The sequence below is a fragment of the Sinohyriopsis cumingii genome, chromosome 2 (assembly GCF_028554795.1).
Source record: "Sinohyriopsis cumingii isolate HCF-2022 chromosome 2, ASM2855479v2, whole genome shotgun sequence".
Classification (NCBI taxonomy): Eukaryota; Metazoa; Mollusca; class Bivalvia; order Unionida; family Unionidae; genus Sinohyriopsis; species Sinohyriopsis cumingii.
The window spans coordinates 163,982,584-164,002,323 of NC_142962.1; the positions used below are offsets into that span (position 1 = coordinate 163,982,584).

Below are 19,740 nucleotides of genomic sequence, written 5' to 3' on the forward strand. Positions count from 1 at the left end.
TTGGAACACGTGTAATATATGCACTGTCGGGACTTAAAATCACAGTTTCTTAGTACTTGGAACACGTGTAATATATGCACTGTCTGGACTAATGTCACATGGTCTTAGTACTTGGGCTGTCTGGACTTAAAGTCACAGGGTCTTAGTACTTGGACTGTCTGGACTTAAAGTCACAGGGTCTTAGTACTTGAACTGGCTGGACTAAAGTCACGTGGTCTTAGTACTTGGACTGTCTGGACTTAAAGTCACAGGGTGCTAGTACTTGGACTGTCTGGACTTAAAGTCACAGGGTCTTAGTACTTGGACTGTCTGGACTTAAAGTCACATGGTCTTAGTACTTGGACTGTCTGGACTTAAAGTCACAGGGTCTTAGTACTTGGACTGGCTGGACTAAAGTCACATGGTCTTAGTACTTGGACTGTCTGGACTTAAAGTCACAGGGTGCTAGTACTTTGAACACATGTAATATATGTACTGTCTGGATTTAAAGTTACAGTTTCTTAGTACTTGGAACACATGTAATATATGCACTGTCTGGACTAAAGTCACAGGGTCTTAGTACTTGGACTGTCTGGACTAAAGTCACATGGTCTTAGTACTTGGAACACAAAAACAAAATATGAGTATGAAGAAGCGCTATTGAGAAATGAAGATGCTGTCAGCATTTGTGCTGACATCGCCTCCATCAGTGATTTTGTGTTCTTTGAGTTTTGAAGTTTATAGGGTCAACAAGCCATGAAAGGATCCAGGGTGGCCCCATGAGTGATCGCTACAGTCCCAACACCATCTTTACCACCTCAACCAGACAACGGAACCCCTAGTGGCCGAGTGGTCTAAAGCATTCTCCATTACAGATCACCACCATCTCACCTCTGTCTGCGTGGGTTCGAGTCTCTGATTTGGCTAATGTGGGTATGTGAGAAAGCTTGCCAGTAGCTTCTCGTGGGTCAGTGGTTCTTTCTGTGGTTTTCCTGGGTTGTTCCTCCACCATTAATACTGGCCGCCATGTATAGCTGAACAATGGCATTAAACCTTAAAACAACAACAACAACAAAATCAACGAGACACATCATTTTTGGCAGAACCTATGGGTCTGATACTATATTGGATGAATGGTCAGTCTTCTCTACCTGCTACTTATAAGTGAGTTCGAGTTTAAATCAGGCAAACTCAGATTTTGTTTCTTGCCAATTTTATGTTTCACATATTCCCTAACCTGCCTCATCGTAAGGAACTGGATAAACATCATGGAAGATAAAGTGGCACTGTTCCCTCATGACCAGACTCTGCCACATGTTTCAGATTGCAAGAAGTCAACACCATAATCGATCTTGCCCTTAAAGATACAAGATGGCATGTCTGTCCAGTCTGTCCAGTATGGTTATGGCACTCTCGTGGAATGTCTGTCTAGTATGCTGATCTTGCCCTTAAAGTTACAAGATGAAATGTTTGTCCAGAATGCTTTTCTTGCCCTTAAAGTTACAAGATGAAATGTTTGTCCAGAATGCTTTTCTTGCCCTTAAAGTTGCAAGATGGCATGTCTGTCCAGTATGCTTTTCTTGCCCTTAAATTTACAAGATGGAATGTCTGTCCAATATGCTTATTTTGTCCTTAAAGTTACAAGATGGAATGTCTGTCCAGTATATCTGCCCAGTCTGTCCAGTATGCTTATGGCACTGTCATGAATTAGCATGCTCACTTCAGTGCAGCAAGACACTCAAGGCACACTGTACCCGGTTTAGTAACTCATGCAAGTTGGAACACACTAGTTACAGTGAGGATTTGCTTAGAGTAATCATATTGCAATTAGGACAATCCACTTGTAGGGTTGGCTGCCACTTTAGACAGTCTTCACCACTGTCCATCTCAGGTGGAGGCAGCATGGCCACATTCTTCTTGAGACATTGACCATACCTGCCATATTCCCAGACAATGTTGGAGGGTTTTGAGATGCAAAAACTGTTTTGTAGGGGGGCAGGCAGTAAATGTGACCCTAATGGAGAATAAGTTATCTTTTCATATAAGCCTACAGAAAATGATTTGAAATTCAGACATGAACGAAAACATTGTTTTTTGCAAGCATGTGCAAACATCTTTTTCCACCAGTGAATAGTGGCCCACTTATGATCATCTGTCGCATATCAGTATCCTTGAGATGAAAGCCATAGTGAAAGTATTTCATTTTTGGCATGAGAAGCTACATGGAAACAGCATTTTTATTTTATCCCATATCTCAACTGAGGTAAATTATCTCAGAAGGCGAAAGGAAAACCAAATCCCCAGACCTCTGCAAGTTTGCCGTAACCTGGGCAGACTGAATATATTAAAGTACTCAAGCATCCCAAAGGAATCAACCAATAAAATAGTGGATGGATTGAACACTGGTGGGATGCAAAACTCATAGCCTTTGTCTCACCAATCTGAGATCTAAAAGCCTGAGTAGTCAATGCTCTTCCCAGAGATTGGAACAGTTTGGATACACACACTTATCATTCAACACCTTGCAAGCCATAATTGCTACAGAATGCATGAGAATTTGAGTGTTGCATCATTCTGATTGCTCATTTCCAGTGGGAAATATTATAGATAAGAGACATGGTAAATCTGGCTGTGGAAATCCCAAGGAAAATGGAGATATTTCCTCATCTACTCAAGCTACCACAATGGCAGGCATTATACCCAATACAGAGGTGTTGAACCTGCACATCTAGATTATATTAAGCAAGCCCTCAGAACAACAAGTGGTGCAAAGAATTGCTGGAGCAAGAAGGACCGTTCGCTTTGAAAGACTATGACTGGAAGTGGAGAATTTCCTCACTGGTGCGGGCATGAACACACTTCTCATCTTAAGACTTCAATACCTCAGATAGTTAACTTCCTGCTTTGGCTCTTTGAAGAGAAACAATTATCTCCAGTCACAATAAAAGGCTAATACTCTTCAATCTCTGACACACTGTGTTATCAGAGAGAAGATCAGTCAAAACAAAGACCTGTCTGATCTCCTGTCAAGCTTGAATTTGATGTGTCTAACCTGACTGAATAAAGCACCATGTGGACTGCTCTTAAGAGCTTTATTGGTTCACCTCTCCTATAAGCCTTGACTCCTAACTGGAATAGCTACAAGAAACAGAATTAGGGAAATACATGCCTTGTCAGTTGGCCTGAACTACTTACAGTTTTGACAGGATGGGTCATTGTCACTTATGAACGCCCCTGTTGTCACTGCCAAAACAAGCTCATGCTCATGGGCAATCAGTCTTTTGTGGTGAAACCTCTTTCCAGGAGAGACCTTTCAATTCAAAGACATCTCTATTACCCACTGAGAGCTATAATTGGTACCAGGAAAGAATCAAGCCAGTGCAAAGGAGATCCCATCTGTTCAAATTTCTATGAGAGTGAAAATGATATCTGAGCATAAGCTGTATCATCCTGAATATGATGGCTTTATGGAGAGTTAAACTAAAATCTTATGAACATTTTGGCAACAAATGAAACTGTTCCCTAGCTGACATACAAACTCTAGGATGGAGGTCAGATTCATATAGATTTTACTTGTGGAATATTTCATCCCTGAATGATCAGTTAGAACTAGTGGGACCTATTACCACAGTACAACAGGCCACCTTCATGGCTCAGTCAGTTAGAACTAGTGGGGCATATTTCCACACTACAACAGGGCACCTTCATGGGTCAGTCAGATAGCTCCTTAAGGAATGGCATGACAACTTCTGTTGGATTTGCGGAACGGGAAATTATTTTCCAAAAGCTGCATCTCAGTATTTGGATTCTGTGGTCCAGCCACACTGATGGATGTAAGGTGAAGTTGTTTGCATTTGCAATGAAATGTTGAAATATCTCTATCCTACTTTCCTGTACTGTGCCTGAAATTTCTTAAAATGTTGTGGTTGTGGAAATTGTGCATGATATAAGGACACAGCTTATCTAAATGGTTGCTACCATGTCCTGAAAATTCACCCCAAACTAATGAGCAGTTATTAAAGTAGGGAAAATGAATTTTGCCATAGTAGGCAATACCAGCTTCTAAAAATACAGTGAATTAATTGCAGAATATTTTTAAAAAAGGTTATAAAGGTTATAAGCTCCTTTTTTTACAGTTTACCTTTCTAGTACAGGAAGTGAAACAGACCAGGTGTTGCTTACAGCTTTTTGATTTGTGCACATCTGAAGTAAGGCCAAGCTGTATATTCTATAACCCAAATTATACCTATGAATCATACACCAAAATAAATGGAATTAAAAGTTCTTTTAACAGTACCTGCTATAGATGTGGTCTTTTTAAAACAAAACTGTATTGCCATTGAAGAAAATCTAGGAAATTCTTTCTCTTTAAAAATTAAACTCTATGCAAAGTACAAAACTGTAGAGCTCAAACTAAAGTATTATGATCAGGTAATATATTTGAAGAAGAAACTAGTTTTTCTAGTAAAAAATGTATCTTTGATAATACTTACCTGCTCACAATAAGGATAAACCCTCCCAACCTCACCACTACCAGGAGAACTTGCATTCTGCACAAGTAGTAACCAGTAATCATGGAATTTGGTGTCAGTCCCTGTATCAAAGGTCAGATCACTGTAGGATTGCCACATATTTGACCAGTAATCATGGGATTTAGTGTCAGTCCCTATATCAAGGGTCAGATCACAGTCGGACTGCCACATATTTGACCATTAATCATGGGATTTGGTGTCAGTCCCTATATCAAGGGTCAGATCAGAGTTGTTCTGCCACATATCTCACTGGTAATCATGGAATTTGGTGTCATTCCCTTTATCAAGGTCTGACACTGCCACATATTTGACTAGTAATCATGGGATTTGGTGTCAAGGGTCAAATCACTGTAGGACTGCCACATATTTGACCAGTAATCATGGGATTTGGTATCAAGGGTAGATCACTGTCGGACTGCCACATATTTGACCAGTAATCTTGGGATTTGGTATCAAGAGTCAGATCACTGTCGGACTGCCACATACTTGACCAGTAATCATGGGATTTGGTATCAAGGGTAGATCACTGTCAGACCGCCACATATTTGACCAGTAATCATGGGATTTGGTAGCAAGAGTCAGATCACTGTCGGACTGCCACATATTTGACCAGTAATCATGGGATTTGGTATCAAGAGTCAGATCACTGTCAGACTGCCACATATTTTACCAGAGAGCACTTAGCTCCAATAGCTAAAACATTTGTCTGAGATGGAAGGATTTGCAACATAGTGGTAGTTCTCCAGTTTTACATTTCCAATAAAACATCAAATAAATGTGGCACAATCTGCATGAAGAAGGCATGAGGCATACATTTTCATACATTAGCTTTAGTAATTTTTGTTTTGACTGATGTTTCTGTAACGTGTCTTGGCAAAACAGTAGATATTTTTAAAAGACAGTGATTCTGATGCACAGGAAAGCTTGAAAATATATGTCATACTTGCATCTCTATAAAGAACACTAAACTTTTGTTAATATCACATTTTTTTAAGGCTACAATCAATTTTCATTTACTTCAGAGCATTTAGTTGTACAGATAATTAATGTGTGCACTTCTTCATCAGACAAGTGTTGAAACAATTGTTTTGTGTCTGTAGGCATCCTTACACAAACTTGCCTCCCTCAGAAAGCTGCTTGTGAACAGTAACCAATTAGACTTCGAGGGAATCCCTGCCAGTATTGGAAAGTTGTACAATCTGGAGATCTTCAGTGCTGCCAACAACAATCTTGAAATGATCCCAGAGGGACTTTTTAGGTAAGATAACCTTATTTATTATGGTGCAGTTCACAATTTTTATCACAGTTTACTATGAAATAAAAATATGGTATTATCATATCATGTATGTTTTACATTTACTTTTCAAGTTATCAGTAAAAATATCATTTAGAATCTTTCTGCCATCGCAGGAAGTTTAAACAGTAATATTTTGTGTCTCATTGGATACCTGTCACCAATTTTCTTTATGGTAATGTTACATGGCTCATTAGATCCATGTCAGATATTTAAATAGTAATAATACATGGCTCTGGATTTTTGTGACAAGTTTATATGGTAATATTATGTGGCTCAATGCATTTAAAACTTTCCCCAAAATACATTAGCCTAAATCATTATCTGTGAAATGTAAATGTTGCTTTGAGAATGATTTCTAAAACTCTGTTTAGATACGATATTATTGCTAACCAGAATAGTCATTATGTACTGAAGTAAAGTGAGTTGATATGATTTCTTTATGTCTTTTGTATTTGATAGGTGTGGAAAACTGAAGAAACTGTTTTTGAATTCCAATCGTCTGATTACACTCCCTGATATTGTTCATCTACTTCCAGAACTAGAGGTAAGGACACATTATTGATTCACTTGTGTCATTCAGATTCATAGTTACACACATCTCACCCACCTTTATATATCAGTAGTGTACTTTGGATCAAATAAGCTACAATATTGTTCTCACCTCACTAATAAAGTTGACTACTGGTGTATTTAAAATCATATGTATTTTCACTATATCATTGAATAAATTACAATTAAATGTATATTCCAGATATTTCAATTCACCTTATCACAATTTCCTGTTTATTTTTAGATTTCTTTTCTCTATTCAAACAACTTAGAATCCAAATTTTATTACCTTGAACTTTGAAAACTCAAAGCACTATGGACCCAAACTTTATTTACTTGAGGTTTCATTTTTTTCTCTCAAGCTTTTAGAGTCACAATCAACAGAAGTCTTAAATCCAGAAATGTTGTTGTTGTAGGGTTTAACGCCATTTTTCAGAACACAATAGGCTACACATGGCGGCCAGTATTAATGGTGGAGGAAGAACCCAGGAAAACCCCGGAAAGAACCACCGACCCATGAGAAGCTACTGGCAAGCTTTCTCACATACCCACATTGGCTGAATCCGAGACTCGAACACATGCAGACAGAGGTGAGATGGCAGTGATCCATAACAGAGAGTGCTTTCGGCCACTAGGGGCCCCCAATCCAGAAATGAACAAGTTATTATAGCAAAGCCAGACCTTCTAGTAATCTGTGCGCACATTATGAAATTTTTACCATCTCAAATGTGAAGCTATCCAGCTATTTCATTAAATTATACAGATTTTTACACACACACCAAAATTCATTATTATTGAGAAAACATATAGAAAATTACCATTTCATAAGAGATAGCTGGCCATCAGTACTTCCTTGTAAATTAGATTTCTATGTAATGCAGCTCAATTCTTTTTTGTCAGTGATTGCAGTTTTAATTTGACCAGTGATGTGCTTCAAAACCTCATCCCCATTTCCACGACACCTCATCTTTAAAATGACAATGCCTTATAAAACCTATTAGCAGTAAAAATTCCCTTGTCTGAGCTGTCCAGCTACTATGATTTCTGTTTTTCAGGACTTATTATGTTTATTTTGTGGTTGTTCAAAAACATGAATTTAAGACCCAACGAAAAAGGAGCATGTGAATTATTTAGAATGCCCCTTTTCAAATTTCAAAATTATAGATTCCTATAATCTTCCTGTTCACCTCATGGCCTGAATGACCTCTTCATTAAATCATTGTAATCTTCCTGTTCACCTCGTGGCCTGAATGACCTCTTCATTAAATCAGTGTAATCTTCCTGTTCACCTCATGGCCTGAATGACCTCTTCATTAAATCAGTGTAATCTTTCTGTTCACCTCGTGGCCTGAATGACCTCTTCATTAAATCAGTGTAATTTTCCTGTTCACCTCGTGGCCTGAATGACCTCTTCATTAAATCAGTGTAATCTTCCTGTTCACCTCGTGGCCTGAATGACCTCTTCATTAAACCAGTGTAATCTTCCTGTTCACCTTGTGGCCTGAATGACCTCTTCATTAAATCAGTGTAATCTTTCTGTTCACCTCGTGGCCTGAATGACCTCTTCATTAAATCAGTGTAATTTTCCTGTTCACCTCGTGGCCTGAATGACCTCTTCATTAAATCAGTGTAATCTTCCTGTTCACCTCGTGGCCTGAATGACCTCTTCATTAAATCATTGTAATCTTCCTGTTCACCTCGTGGCCTGAATGACCTCTTCATTATATCAGTGTAATCTTCCTGTTCACCTCATGGCCTGAATGACCTCTTTATTTGGATGTACATGTTATTATTTGTCAAAGTTTGTGGTGTTTTTTTTTCCAACCTGACAAGTCACAATCTTTAGTGTCATGACTGTTGTAAATGTAAACAAAGTTGGATTTGATTATTTTTTGGTATTACAGATGGAATGTCTGCTATTATTAGCTAAACCCAATAAGAAAATCCAGTTGTACTTTTAAGGCCAGTGCTTTGACTCCCCGCTGTTATTTGGAGTTCATATATATAATATATGATAGTAGGTGGTACAAAAGGATTATCCTTCAGCTCTCTTTACCTACTTCTTCTCCTTTTCATCCTGCAAAGGTCCCTAACACACAGGAGACATGTTAGGAGGCAGATGTCAGAATCCTTCTCAACAATAGCAATATTGACCAGAACAAGGCTTCAGATGACAGAAAACATTTCATCAACTTGTTAAGGGTGCAACAGAACTGTTTCTCTTCATCCAAGCTTCCCAGCAATTGTCAGTGATTGACTGACCTCACTGCACATGGAGGGTTTTGCTGTTGGTGCCACGCTGCTCCATTTAAGTCTTGCTTGGATCAAACTTTTTCTAAACAACAGATGAGTGATCCAAGCAGTTTTGGATGATGTCCAGAATTCATTTGTCCATCCCCATCTGCTCTTATATTCCCCTTCTTTTATGGACATTCTAATAGATCCCATGAAAGACGAGATTTTAAAACAGGTGGTAGATAAAGTTCACAAGCCAAACTCTCCAGGATTTTATGCAAGGGTTTATCTAGTACAAAAAGTCAATGACAAACTCAGGCTGGTGATAGACATGAACCAGCTACACAGTAAGGTAAGTATTAGCACAAAGAGTCAGATTGGAAAGATTGCAATCAGTTTGCTTTTCTGTCAGTAAGGACAAGTTTCCAGTCAGTATGCTTTTATGTCAATAGGGACAAGTTTCTAGTCAGTATGCTTTTCTGTCAATAGGGACATGTTTCCAGTCAGTATGCTTTTCTATCAATAGGGACAAGTTTCCAGTCAGTATGCTTTTCTGTCAATAGGGACAAGTTTCCAGTCAGTATGCTTTTCTATCAATAGGGACAAGTTTCCAGTCAGTATGATTTTCTGTCAATAGGGACAAGTTTCCAGTCAGTATGCTTTTCTGTCAATAGGGACAAGTTTCCAGTCAGTATGCTTTTCTATCAATAGGGACAAGTTTCCAGTCAGTATGCTTTTCTGTCAATAGGGACAAGTTTCAGTCAGTATGCTTTTCTATCAATAGGGACAAGTTTCCAGTCAGTATGCTTTTCTATCAATAGGGACAAGTTTTTAATCATACCAATGCATACTTTCATGTCCTGATTTATTCCTCTTCACACAAGTTCCTTTATTGTGCATGAAAAGGAACAAATTTAGAAATTTCGTGGTCAATCTTGCTGACTTCATCTTGGCCAATAGCTGTGTACCTTTTTGTCAACAGTGAAGTCAGCATATCTGAAGGACATCCTTCAGAAATACACGGTAACACAGGGTAAGCACTGTTTTGTTACAGGAAATAAGCAGATTTATCTTATTTTCACTGACCAGAGTTTTCTGGAGAATTGTGAAACGTTCTCACCATTTTTTATCCATCTGTTTGAAATTTCTGACCCATCTCAATCTTGTATGTCTCCCTCTGTTATGAGTTTCACTTTTCGAGCTCTAAAAGTTGAGCTCAAACAGGAAACCAGTTTCAGCAACTCCTCATTTGGCTGTATTTGAATCTCCTTGGCTGCCTTTGTATGCAGATGGAATTGCTTGCTCAATAGCACCTGTTTTCCAGTTATGTAAATCAGTGCATCTTGCTTTTGACTGAGTTAAAAAAAAACTTTCTATGTCATTGTCAAGTTACTGCAGCAATTTCATTGGAGAAACCCAGACCAGTCATGATTTGTACAAATTCCAGTTTGGCCAGCTGGTGTACTTACCTGTTGCCTCACTTTACCATGATAAGTGGCATGTGCAGTCTGCAGTAGAAAGTTCTTAATATAAACCTCCTGGAATTCAAGGCTAAAATGAAATCCATTCATTCATGGCAAGAAAGTCTATTCTGGAAAGTGATTCTTTTAATGGTGGACAATTCTGTTGTGGTTGCTAACACCTTAATAAAGGAAATACAAATTTTAAAGTATCTAACTTGCACATCCTGGACTGGTAGTTCTCTCAACACAAGATAATGCTCCAGACCAAACATGTTTCTGGCAGAACAAATGTGTTGGCAGGTTTTCTGTCAAGAAGGGCTCAATCAGCGCATCCAGATGGTCCCTTCATCCATTGATCATTTGTGGAATTTCTGCACAATTTATTAAATCTTGGTGAGTCACATGTTGAAATACAATGTTATGTCTGAAATGTACTAGAAACAGTTGGTTGGCATTCATTTTTGTGCTTCTTATGATTGTATCATCAAGAACTAGCATCACAGAGACATTAAGGCTGTTGGGTCTGGTGGCTGTGACCCTAAAGACCACCACACCCTTTTCAGATCAGCACAATCTCCTCCTAGAGACGGGTTTAGTGCTTTCACTGGATTCATCCAAGTTTTGTTTACTCAAAAGGGGAAAGCATTTATCCTTATCTGAGTGTTGTGGCCACAGGTATGACCATCGTTTGTTTTGAAGTGGTCACAGGTATGACCATCATTTGTTTTGAAGTGGTCACAGGTATGACCATCATTTGTTCTAAAGGTATATTCATATAGCAGATATTCTTATTGGAAATTCAGACATTTCTTCACTGAATAATGGTAGAGGCTGAATGCTCAGGCATTTCCTCCTCTTCACCTGTTTTCCTAATGTCTGTGTGTGTGTTTTAGATTTTTAATGTAGATTAACAGTTTTAGTCACATCGCTGCCATGTCTGCAGTATGGTAATTTATAGTGATGTCCATCACTGGGGCCTCATGCTACAGACATGTAAAATTGTGTCCCACATTATCCTGACACCTGGCTGACCAGTCCTAACACTAATCTCTTAATGCTGAGCACCAAGCTAGGCAGCTGCTAGTACCATTTTTATAAGTCTTTCGTAATGACTTGGCTGGCATTCGAACCCATGACCTCCTGCATCTGACATGGATGCTCTTAACACTTAGGCCACCGGAGTGGTCCCTATTTCCGTAATGTACTAATGTGATAGTGGAACATATTCAGAGGAAAAGTAAATAAAGTTATGTTTCTCCAAGAATATTTACCTGATCACAATGCTTCCAAATCATTCCACGCCACCCAATAAATGTGACCATTCTCTTTTATGTATTGTTGAGTTTAGACTAGCACCACCTAGTATGGGCAAAGGGAAGTAAGGGGTAAGACTTTCTTCCTTTGGTATTGTATATAGACATGAAAGGAATTGCTTATTTTGGGAGGTAGTGAAGTTTATATTAATGTGATCAGGGAATATTTTCAAAAAAGAAACAAAATGTACAAAAGAATTTCTTTCTTCTGAAGTCTCAGTTATTATGGATACAATAGATTTCTTTCTTCCGAAGTATCAATTATTATGGATACAGTAGATTTCTTTCTTCCAAAGTCTCAGTTATTACGGATACAATGGATTTCTTTCTTCCAAAGTCTCAGTTATTACGGATACAATGGATTTCTTTCTTGCAAAGTCTCAGTTATTATGGATACAATAGATTTCTTTCTTCCAAAGTCTCAGTTATTATGGATACAATGGATTTCTTTCTTCCAAAGTCTCAGTTATTATGGATACAATGGATTTCTTTCTTCCAAAGTCTCAGTTATTATGGATACAATGGATTTCTTTCTTCCAAAGTCTCAGTTATTACGGATACAATAGATTTCTTTCTTGCAAAGTCTCAGTTATTATGGATACAATGGATTTCTTTCTTCCAGAGTCTCAGTTATTATGGATACAATGGATTTCTTTCTTGCAAAGTCTCAGTTATTATGGATACAATGGATTTCTTTCTTGCAAAGTCTCAGTTATTATGGATACAATGGATTTCTTTCTTGCAAAGTCTCAGTTATTATGGATACAATGGATTTCTTTCTTCCAAAGTCTCAATTATTATGGATACAGTGGATTTCTTTCTTGCAAAGTCTCAGTTATTATGGATATAATGGATTTCTTTCTCTGCTAATCATGATCTAACCCAAGTCCAATTTATTTCTCACTTAGATAATCTTGGATACAATAGGTTTCTAGTTGAATGAAGATAATGCTGATTTGATGTCCAATATGATTGTCTGATGTCCAGTATGATCTGATGTCCAGTATGATTGTATGATGTCCAGTATGATTGTATGATGTCCAGTATGATTTGATGTCTAATATGATTGTCTGATGTCCAATATGATCTGATGTCCAGTATGATTGTCTGATGTCCAGTGTGATCTGATGTCTAATATGATTTGATGTCCAATATGATTGTCTGATGTCCAATATGATCTGATGTCCAGTATGATTGTCTGATGTCCAGTATGATCTGATGTCCAGTATGATTGTCTGATGTCCAATATGATCTGATGTCCAGTATGATTGTCTGATGTCCAGTATGATGTGATGTCCAATATGATTTGATGTCCAGTATGATGTGATGTCCAGTATGATCTGATGTCCAATATGATGTGATGTCCAGTATGATCTCATGTCCAATATGATCTGATGTCCAGTATGATTTGATGTCTAATATGATTGCCACAGTCTTGAGAATATTGTTCATGCTAATTCTCCTGAACTGAAAGTCATACTGACATAATGTTTTTGCCAGAAGACTTCTTATGATATCTAGCTGATGCCTAGACGAAAATGGTCCCAATCTGTCTCTTAGTATGGCTGCCACAGCAGCCATCTTGAAAATCTTGTTATCCCAGTATGGCTACCAGAGCAGCCATCTTTAAAATCTTGGTATCGCTACTCCTCCAGAATGAATGGTTATATCAACATGGATATTTCACTAAAGGACATTATGTTATGTTGGTCTTAAATGAAAATAGTGTCAGTCTGATGTCCAGTACGACAACAAGAGTGGTCATCTTGAAAATATTTTTAACACTACTCCTCCTGTACGGATGGTCATATCAACATAGGATTTTTACAGAGCAAATTCTGTGGCCCCAAGGTTGCCAAGTGGGTTATAGCGCTCTCCTTTACCAATCACTGCCATTTCACCTCTGTCTGTGAGGGTTCAAGAATTGGCCAATGTGGGTATGTGAGAAAGCTGCCAGTATCTTTCTGTGGTTTAGTGGTTTTTACTGGGATTTCCCCAGGTTCTTCCTCCACCAATTATACTGACCATCATGTATAATCAGCCTAATTTGTGCTCAGAAATGATATAAACCCAAAACAACAACTAAACAAGTTCTTATGATGTCTTACTGATTCTAAGAGTGCCATTCAGATAGCTAGTATGATGTCTTACTGGTTCTAAGAGTGCCATTCAGATAGCTAGTATGATGTCTTACTGGTTCTGAGAATGCCATTCAGATAGCTAGTATGATGTCTTACTGGTTCTAAGAGTGCCATTCAAATAGCTAAGATGATGTCTTACTGGTTCTAAGAGTGCCATTCAGATAGATAGTATGATGTCTTACTGGTTCTAAGAGAGCCATTCAGATAGCTAGGATGATGTCTTACTGGTTCTAAGAGTGCCACTCAGATAACTAGTATGATGTCTTACCGGTTCTAAGAGTGCCACTCAGCTAGTGATGTCTTACTGGTTCTAAGAGTGCCATTCAGATAGCTAGCATGATGTCTTACTGGTTCTAAGAGTGCCATTCAGATAGCTAGTATGATGTCTTACTAGTTCTAAGAGTGCCATTCAGATAGCTAGTATGATCTCTTACTGGTTCTAAGAGTGCCATTCACATAGCTAGTATGATGTCTTACTGGTTCTAAGAGTGCCATTCAGATAGCTAGGATGATGTTTTACTGGTTCTAAGAGTGCCATTCAGATAGATGGTATGTCTTACTGGTTCTAAGAGTGCCATTCAGATAGCTAGTATGATGTCTTACTGGTTCTAAGAGTGCCACTCAGATATCTAGTATGATGTCTTACTGGTTCTAAGAGTGCCACTCAGCTAGTGATGTCTTACTGGTTCTAAGAGTGCCATTCAGATAGCTAGGATGATGTCTTACTGGTTCTAAGAGTGCCATTCAGATAGCTAGTATGATGTCTTACTGGTTCTAAGAGTGCCACTCAGATAGCTAGTATGCCCACTGCAGTTTCCATCTTGAAACTCTTGTTATCACTATTTCTCCTGAATGAATCATTATATCAGCATGGAGTTTTCTCTGAAAGATTCTATATGATGTCCAATTGGTCACTGATGAAAATGATGCCAATCGAACTTTTAATATGACTGCAACATCAACATTTTGTTTTCTTGCCAGAAGTCTTTTTATGATGTCTAGTCAGTACTATATAGAAATGGTGCCATCTGGTATCAGATGTGGCCACAATGGCATAAATCTTGAATATCTTGTTATCAACAGCAACTTATTTGAAAAATCTTGTTCTTGCTGAAGAATATCAAAGGTGGTTTCAACATTCATGAGTTGAAAGAAGTGGTCTTATCTTGAATTCATGGAAATTCTTCTCACCCAGTAGAGCATCAGCCCCTTGTTTTTCTGTAATACTTGATCATAATATGGCACACCCACTCTCCCAAACCCTGCAGTTACATCCTGATAGGTGCATGCACATCCACTCCAGTAGTATCCGAAAAATGGATGAGATTTGGTGCCAGACCCTCGTCTAACAGGAATCCAAGCAAGTGCTAAGTGACAAAATGGATGAGTTTTGGTGCCAGACCCTCATCCAACAGGAATCCAAGCCAGTACTAAATGACAAAATGGATGAGATTTGGTGCCAGAGCCTCCATCTGACGTAAATACACTCAGTCATAACTGACAAAATGGATGAGATTTGGTGATAGACCCTCATCCAACAGGAATCCATGCCAGTACTAAGTGACAAAATGGATGAGATTTGGTGCCAGACCCTCCATCCAATGGTGAATACGCTTTCAGACAACTTCCACCTTAGCATTTGGAGAATTTTTTTAGCACATTTGTCATACATTCAATCATAATATATTAGAATCAGGTAAATATTTTCAAAGAAACATATTTTATGTTAAAATAATTGTTTTTTATGCATTGTGTAATAGTTGCAATATACATAAAATGTGTATAATTTGACAAATGAGAGTGAATTTGGAACCTAGTAAAAATAGTTCAGATGTAGAGCATTATTCAATAATAAATTTTAATATGATTTGATTAATTGATTCTAAATCTTTTCTTGTTGCTAACATGTATCTATTGTTTTTAAGACTCTGGATGTGCGAGAGAATCCTGACCTTATGATGCCTCCAAAACCAGCTGAACTGAAGAAAAACATAGAGTTTTACAACATAGATTTCTCCCTAAACATGCAGCTGCGTTTGGCAGGTGCTCCTGAACCTGCCACCATCACCTCACCACCAAGTAAGTATTTCTCTTTCTCCGGATTGTGGTGGCTTCAATAAGAGCAGTTAGCAGCCTATTTTTTTCACTATATATTGGTATTGCTACCAAAAATCCTGAATTTCATAATACGTTAATTTTGACAGTTATATAATATTCAGCCATAGTCTGTTTGATTAAGATAAGTAACTTCTTCCATTCAATACAGATTAGCCAAAGTCTAACTGATGCTTGCTTTTTCTGATTCAGCATCATTGTAAGTGTTTGTAAGACACACCAATCGACTTATATCTGAGAAAACCATAAATGCCTGGTCTCTTTTCTTTCAATCAGTCAGGAGTGATGATCACATACTTCAATAAAATAAAAAGAGGGAGGCAGATACTTGACATTGTACTAAATTAAATTAAATGGGGTTGGTAACACATAACCACTGAGTTATGCAAATTATGCAGTATGGATGGAAGACATAAAACAGACACTTTATGTACAGTTTGACCTAAATACAGCAGATAAAACATATAATGATTGTATGCTACGACATGAATACAAAACACATAATGATTGTAAACTACAACATGAATACAAAACACATGATGATTGTAAACTACAACATGAATACAAAACACAATGATTGTAAACTACAACATGAATACAAAACACATAATGATTGTATGCTATGACATAGATACAAAACACAATGATTGTAAACTACAACATGAATACAAAACACATAATGATTGTAAACTACAACATGAATACAAAACACATAATTATTGTAAACCACAACATGAATACAAAACACATAATTATTGTAAACTACAACATTAATTTAAAACACAATGATTGTAAACTACAACATGAATACAAAACACATAATTATTGTAAACTACAACATGAATACAAAACACATAATGATTGTAAACTACAATATGAATACAAAACTCATTATTATTGTAAGCTACAACATGAATACAAAATAAATATTGTGACATATTAAACATTTATTGACAGCAAGTACTCACTGGTGGTCCAGTTTTCAAGGTCAGGGTCACAGGTATATATTTATGTTTGCTCGTGTTTGAGGTTTAGAGATGGACATGTACTTTTCTATACTTGATGCATCAGAATCAAGGTCACTAATAAATTCTTCCTCATTACTGCACTTTAATGCCCATTATGAAATCTAGTTACTTTCCATATCTGTCTTGTAACACTACAGCTGTCACAAGGGTCAAGGTCAAACTCCATCACAATATGGTTTTGGCAACCTCACCCCAGTATGTGATGGACAAACATTGCCAGAATTTGACTGCTGAAAGTTTGCATCCAAAAGAAAACCTTGTAACACATTCTAAAGCCGATCCTCACAGTTTCAGTTGATAGAATTCTAGTGTAAGAATTTGGGTCATTATCAATGGTCATTGGGTTTGGATTAACCAGTATCAAAGTTTTTGTAAGAGTTTGGGTCATTATCAGTGGTCACCATGGTATGTGCCAAGTGTCTGGATCAGAATAATACATTACCAAAGTTTTATAATGATAATACTTCCATTTTCTTCAGATTTTATGGAATTTATTTTCATTTTAGATTAACTTTCAACCATTTGTTTTGATCTCTCATCACTTAGATTAGTTTGCATTCCAGTATATTTTACATTATCTGGTGTACTTTACAAAGATTGTTGATACATAAAATCTCAGTTTCTCACATATTAAGAAAATTCAAAACTTGACTGATTTGGCAAGAAAGAAGAATGGTCAGTATGAAAGAATATTTAAATATGTTTAATTTAAAAACATTTATCTTCTACAAATTCTAGCAGGATTTTGTTGGTATGGCAGGTGCATACTAATATAAAACATACACAATATCCATCCAATGTTAAAATAAATTACCAGCTACAAAGAAAATTAATAAGCACATAAGGGATACCAAATTACTGACATAGTGGATAAATTTTGTACAAATTGGGTAGTTCCAAACTGATGAGCCATAAATAGTTAAAGTGAAAAGAGAAGCTCTTTTTAGGGTTACTGATATGTGCTACATAAGGAACCAAAAAGAAGCTAAAAAAATATAACTCCGGTGAGACAGTGCAATAAAATTATATGACCAAAGATGTTATGCATTAATGAATTATGACAAATAAAAACTCCAATCAGCCTTCAGAAACTTGAAACATGACTAGTTACAGCTAACGTATCTTTATTGTTTCTAGCCCACAAAGACCCCATTGCTCGCAAACTGAGGCTGCGGAGAAGAGGAGACGGAAAGGAGAGTGAAAAAGTGCTCAAGGTCAGAAGTCACGGTTATTTAAACTGATAAATATTTGTTGCACAATCAGCATTCATCCTGAATAATATAAATTTTAAATTTTGTTTTCCTTGAAGGCATTATTTATTTTCATTATTAATATAATTAGTCTCCATTAATACATACACAGCCATCCAACAGCCTAAAATTTTGGGTTCCTTATTTTTGTTTCATGTCATTTTTTCCACAAGCCTAGGTTTGGCTTTTCATTGCATAGTGAATAAAACCAAAGCTTGTAGGATGACCTAAGCCGTGTTTTCCCCAGGACCAGATTTGATTTTCAATTGCATAGTGATGAAAGTCGAAGCCAGCTGGATGGCAGCTTGTAAAATATGTGTGAGAGAATTTTGGTATGATAGTGGACAGAAGTCAATGAGTGTTTTGTAAAGAACTGGGAAAAGATCGTGATGTTAAAGAGTGACTGGAACAAGGACCTCTTCTATTTACTTCATTGTGGACAAATAATCAAAATATCTATGAATGATAATAAGATGCAATAATTATCTGATTGGTTTTCTACTTTGATCATAGCAAAACACTTATTTGTACAGTTCTGCACCTGGTTATGTATGCTTGGAAACACAGTCTGATTTTGTTCTCAGGGTATGAGGGACGTGGCAAAGAACAAGGCAGAAAAGCTGGCTGTGACACAGGAAGATGAACTGAAGGAACCTATCAAGTAAATGCTTTTATTTTCTTAATTTGTAATATTTTGTTTATTTTCTTGTTTCTTAATATTTTGCTCTGATGGTCATATTAAGATATTGGTGAAATTATTTTCATTGGCTTGTATTTTCCAAACTTCATGATAGAATTTCAACATAATTGCATGTAATCAGCATGAAGCTAAGACTGTTCGTACAATGACATGCACACTTGCCCCTTGGACCCTTATGTGTCTCATTGTTTGGCTTTGATGGCTTTGCATCATAATGAGATATAATTAATGTTAAACTTAGTTCATGCAGTGACATGCACACTTGCCCCTTTGACCTAGAGTCATGGAAAATTTGTGTGGCATTGTTTTTCCTAAATTCCTTGATGGCTTTTCTTCTTAGATGGATTGAATCATTATGAAGTTAAGATAATTCATTCTCTGCTACTCCTGTGATCCTTGGGTGAAGGTCACAGTCGTATAAAATGTCTGTCATGGTTTTGGTTACACTTTTTTTTTTTAATTCTATTTTCTAACTAATTGATGGACTTCCTTGATGTATTGGACTTCACATTATGAAGCTAAAAGTGACATGTATGCCCCACTTTTTATCTTGGGGTGAAGATCACGTGGTTTCGCTTTCATTGTGGGCTTGATGTGCAGACCCAGGCCTTCCTTTTTTTATGAACACCGTGTTTTCATTCCAGATATGACACAGAACACCATGTTTTCATTCCAGATATGGCACAGAATACCGTGTTTTCATTCCAGATATGGCACAGAATACCGTGTTTTCATTCCAGATATGACACAGAACACCGTGTTTTCATTCCAGATATGACACAGAATACCGTGTTTTCATTCCAGATATGACACAGAATACCATGTTTTCATTCCAGATATGACACAGAACACCGTGTTTTCATTCCAGATATGACACAGAATACCGTGTTTTCATTCCAGATATGACACAGAACACCGTGTTTTCATTCCAGATATGACACAGAACACCGTGTTTTCATTCCAGATATGACACAGAATACCGTGTTTTCATTCCAGATATGACACAGAATACCATGTTTTCATTCCAGATATGACACAGAACACCGTGTTTTCATTCCAGATATGACACAGATAATACCCAAGTGTGAAATATCTTGCTGGGTTTCAAAACTTTAAAGAGAACCAGTTCCAAGAAGAA

At 37.2% G+C, this 19,740-nt stretch overlaps 1 protein-coding gene across 1 annotated transcript in view; it reads left to right on the forward strand.

Moving 5' to 3' along the window:
* LOC149806236 (protein flightless-1 homolog) overlaps positions 1–19,740 on the forward strand; it is a 154,924-nt gene that overhangs the window by 40,252 nt on the left and 94,932 nt on the right. Inside the window, exons 10-14 of the mRNA XM_089951183.1 lie at positions 5,612–5,769; positions 6,268–6,352; positions 15,435–15,588; positions 17,790–17,866; positions 18,487–18,563. Coding sequence (XP_089807309.1) covers positions 5,612–5,769; positions 6,268–6,352; positions 15,435–15,588; positions 17,790–17,866; positions 18,487–18,563 — 551 coding nt within the window. The remainder of the gene's footprint in view (positions 1–5,611; positions 5,770–6,267; positions 6,353–15,434; positions 15,589–17,789; positions 17,867–18,486; positions 18,564–19,740) is intronic.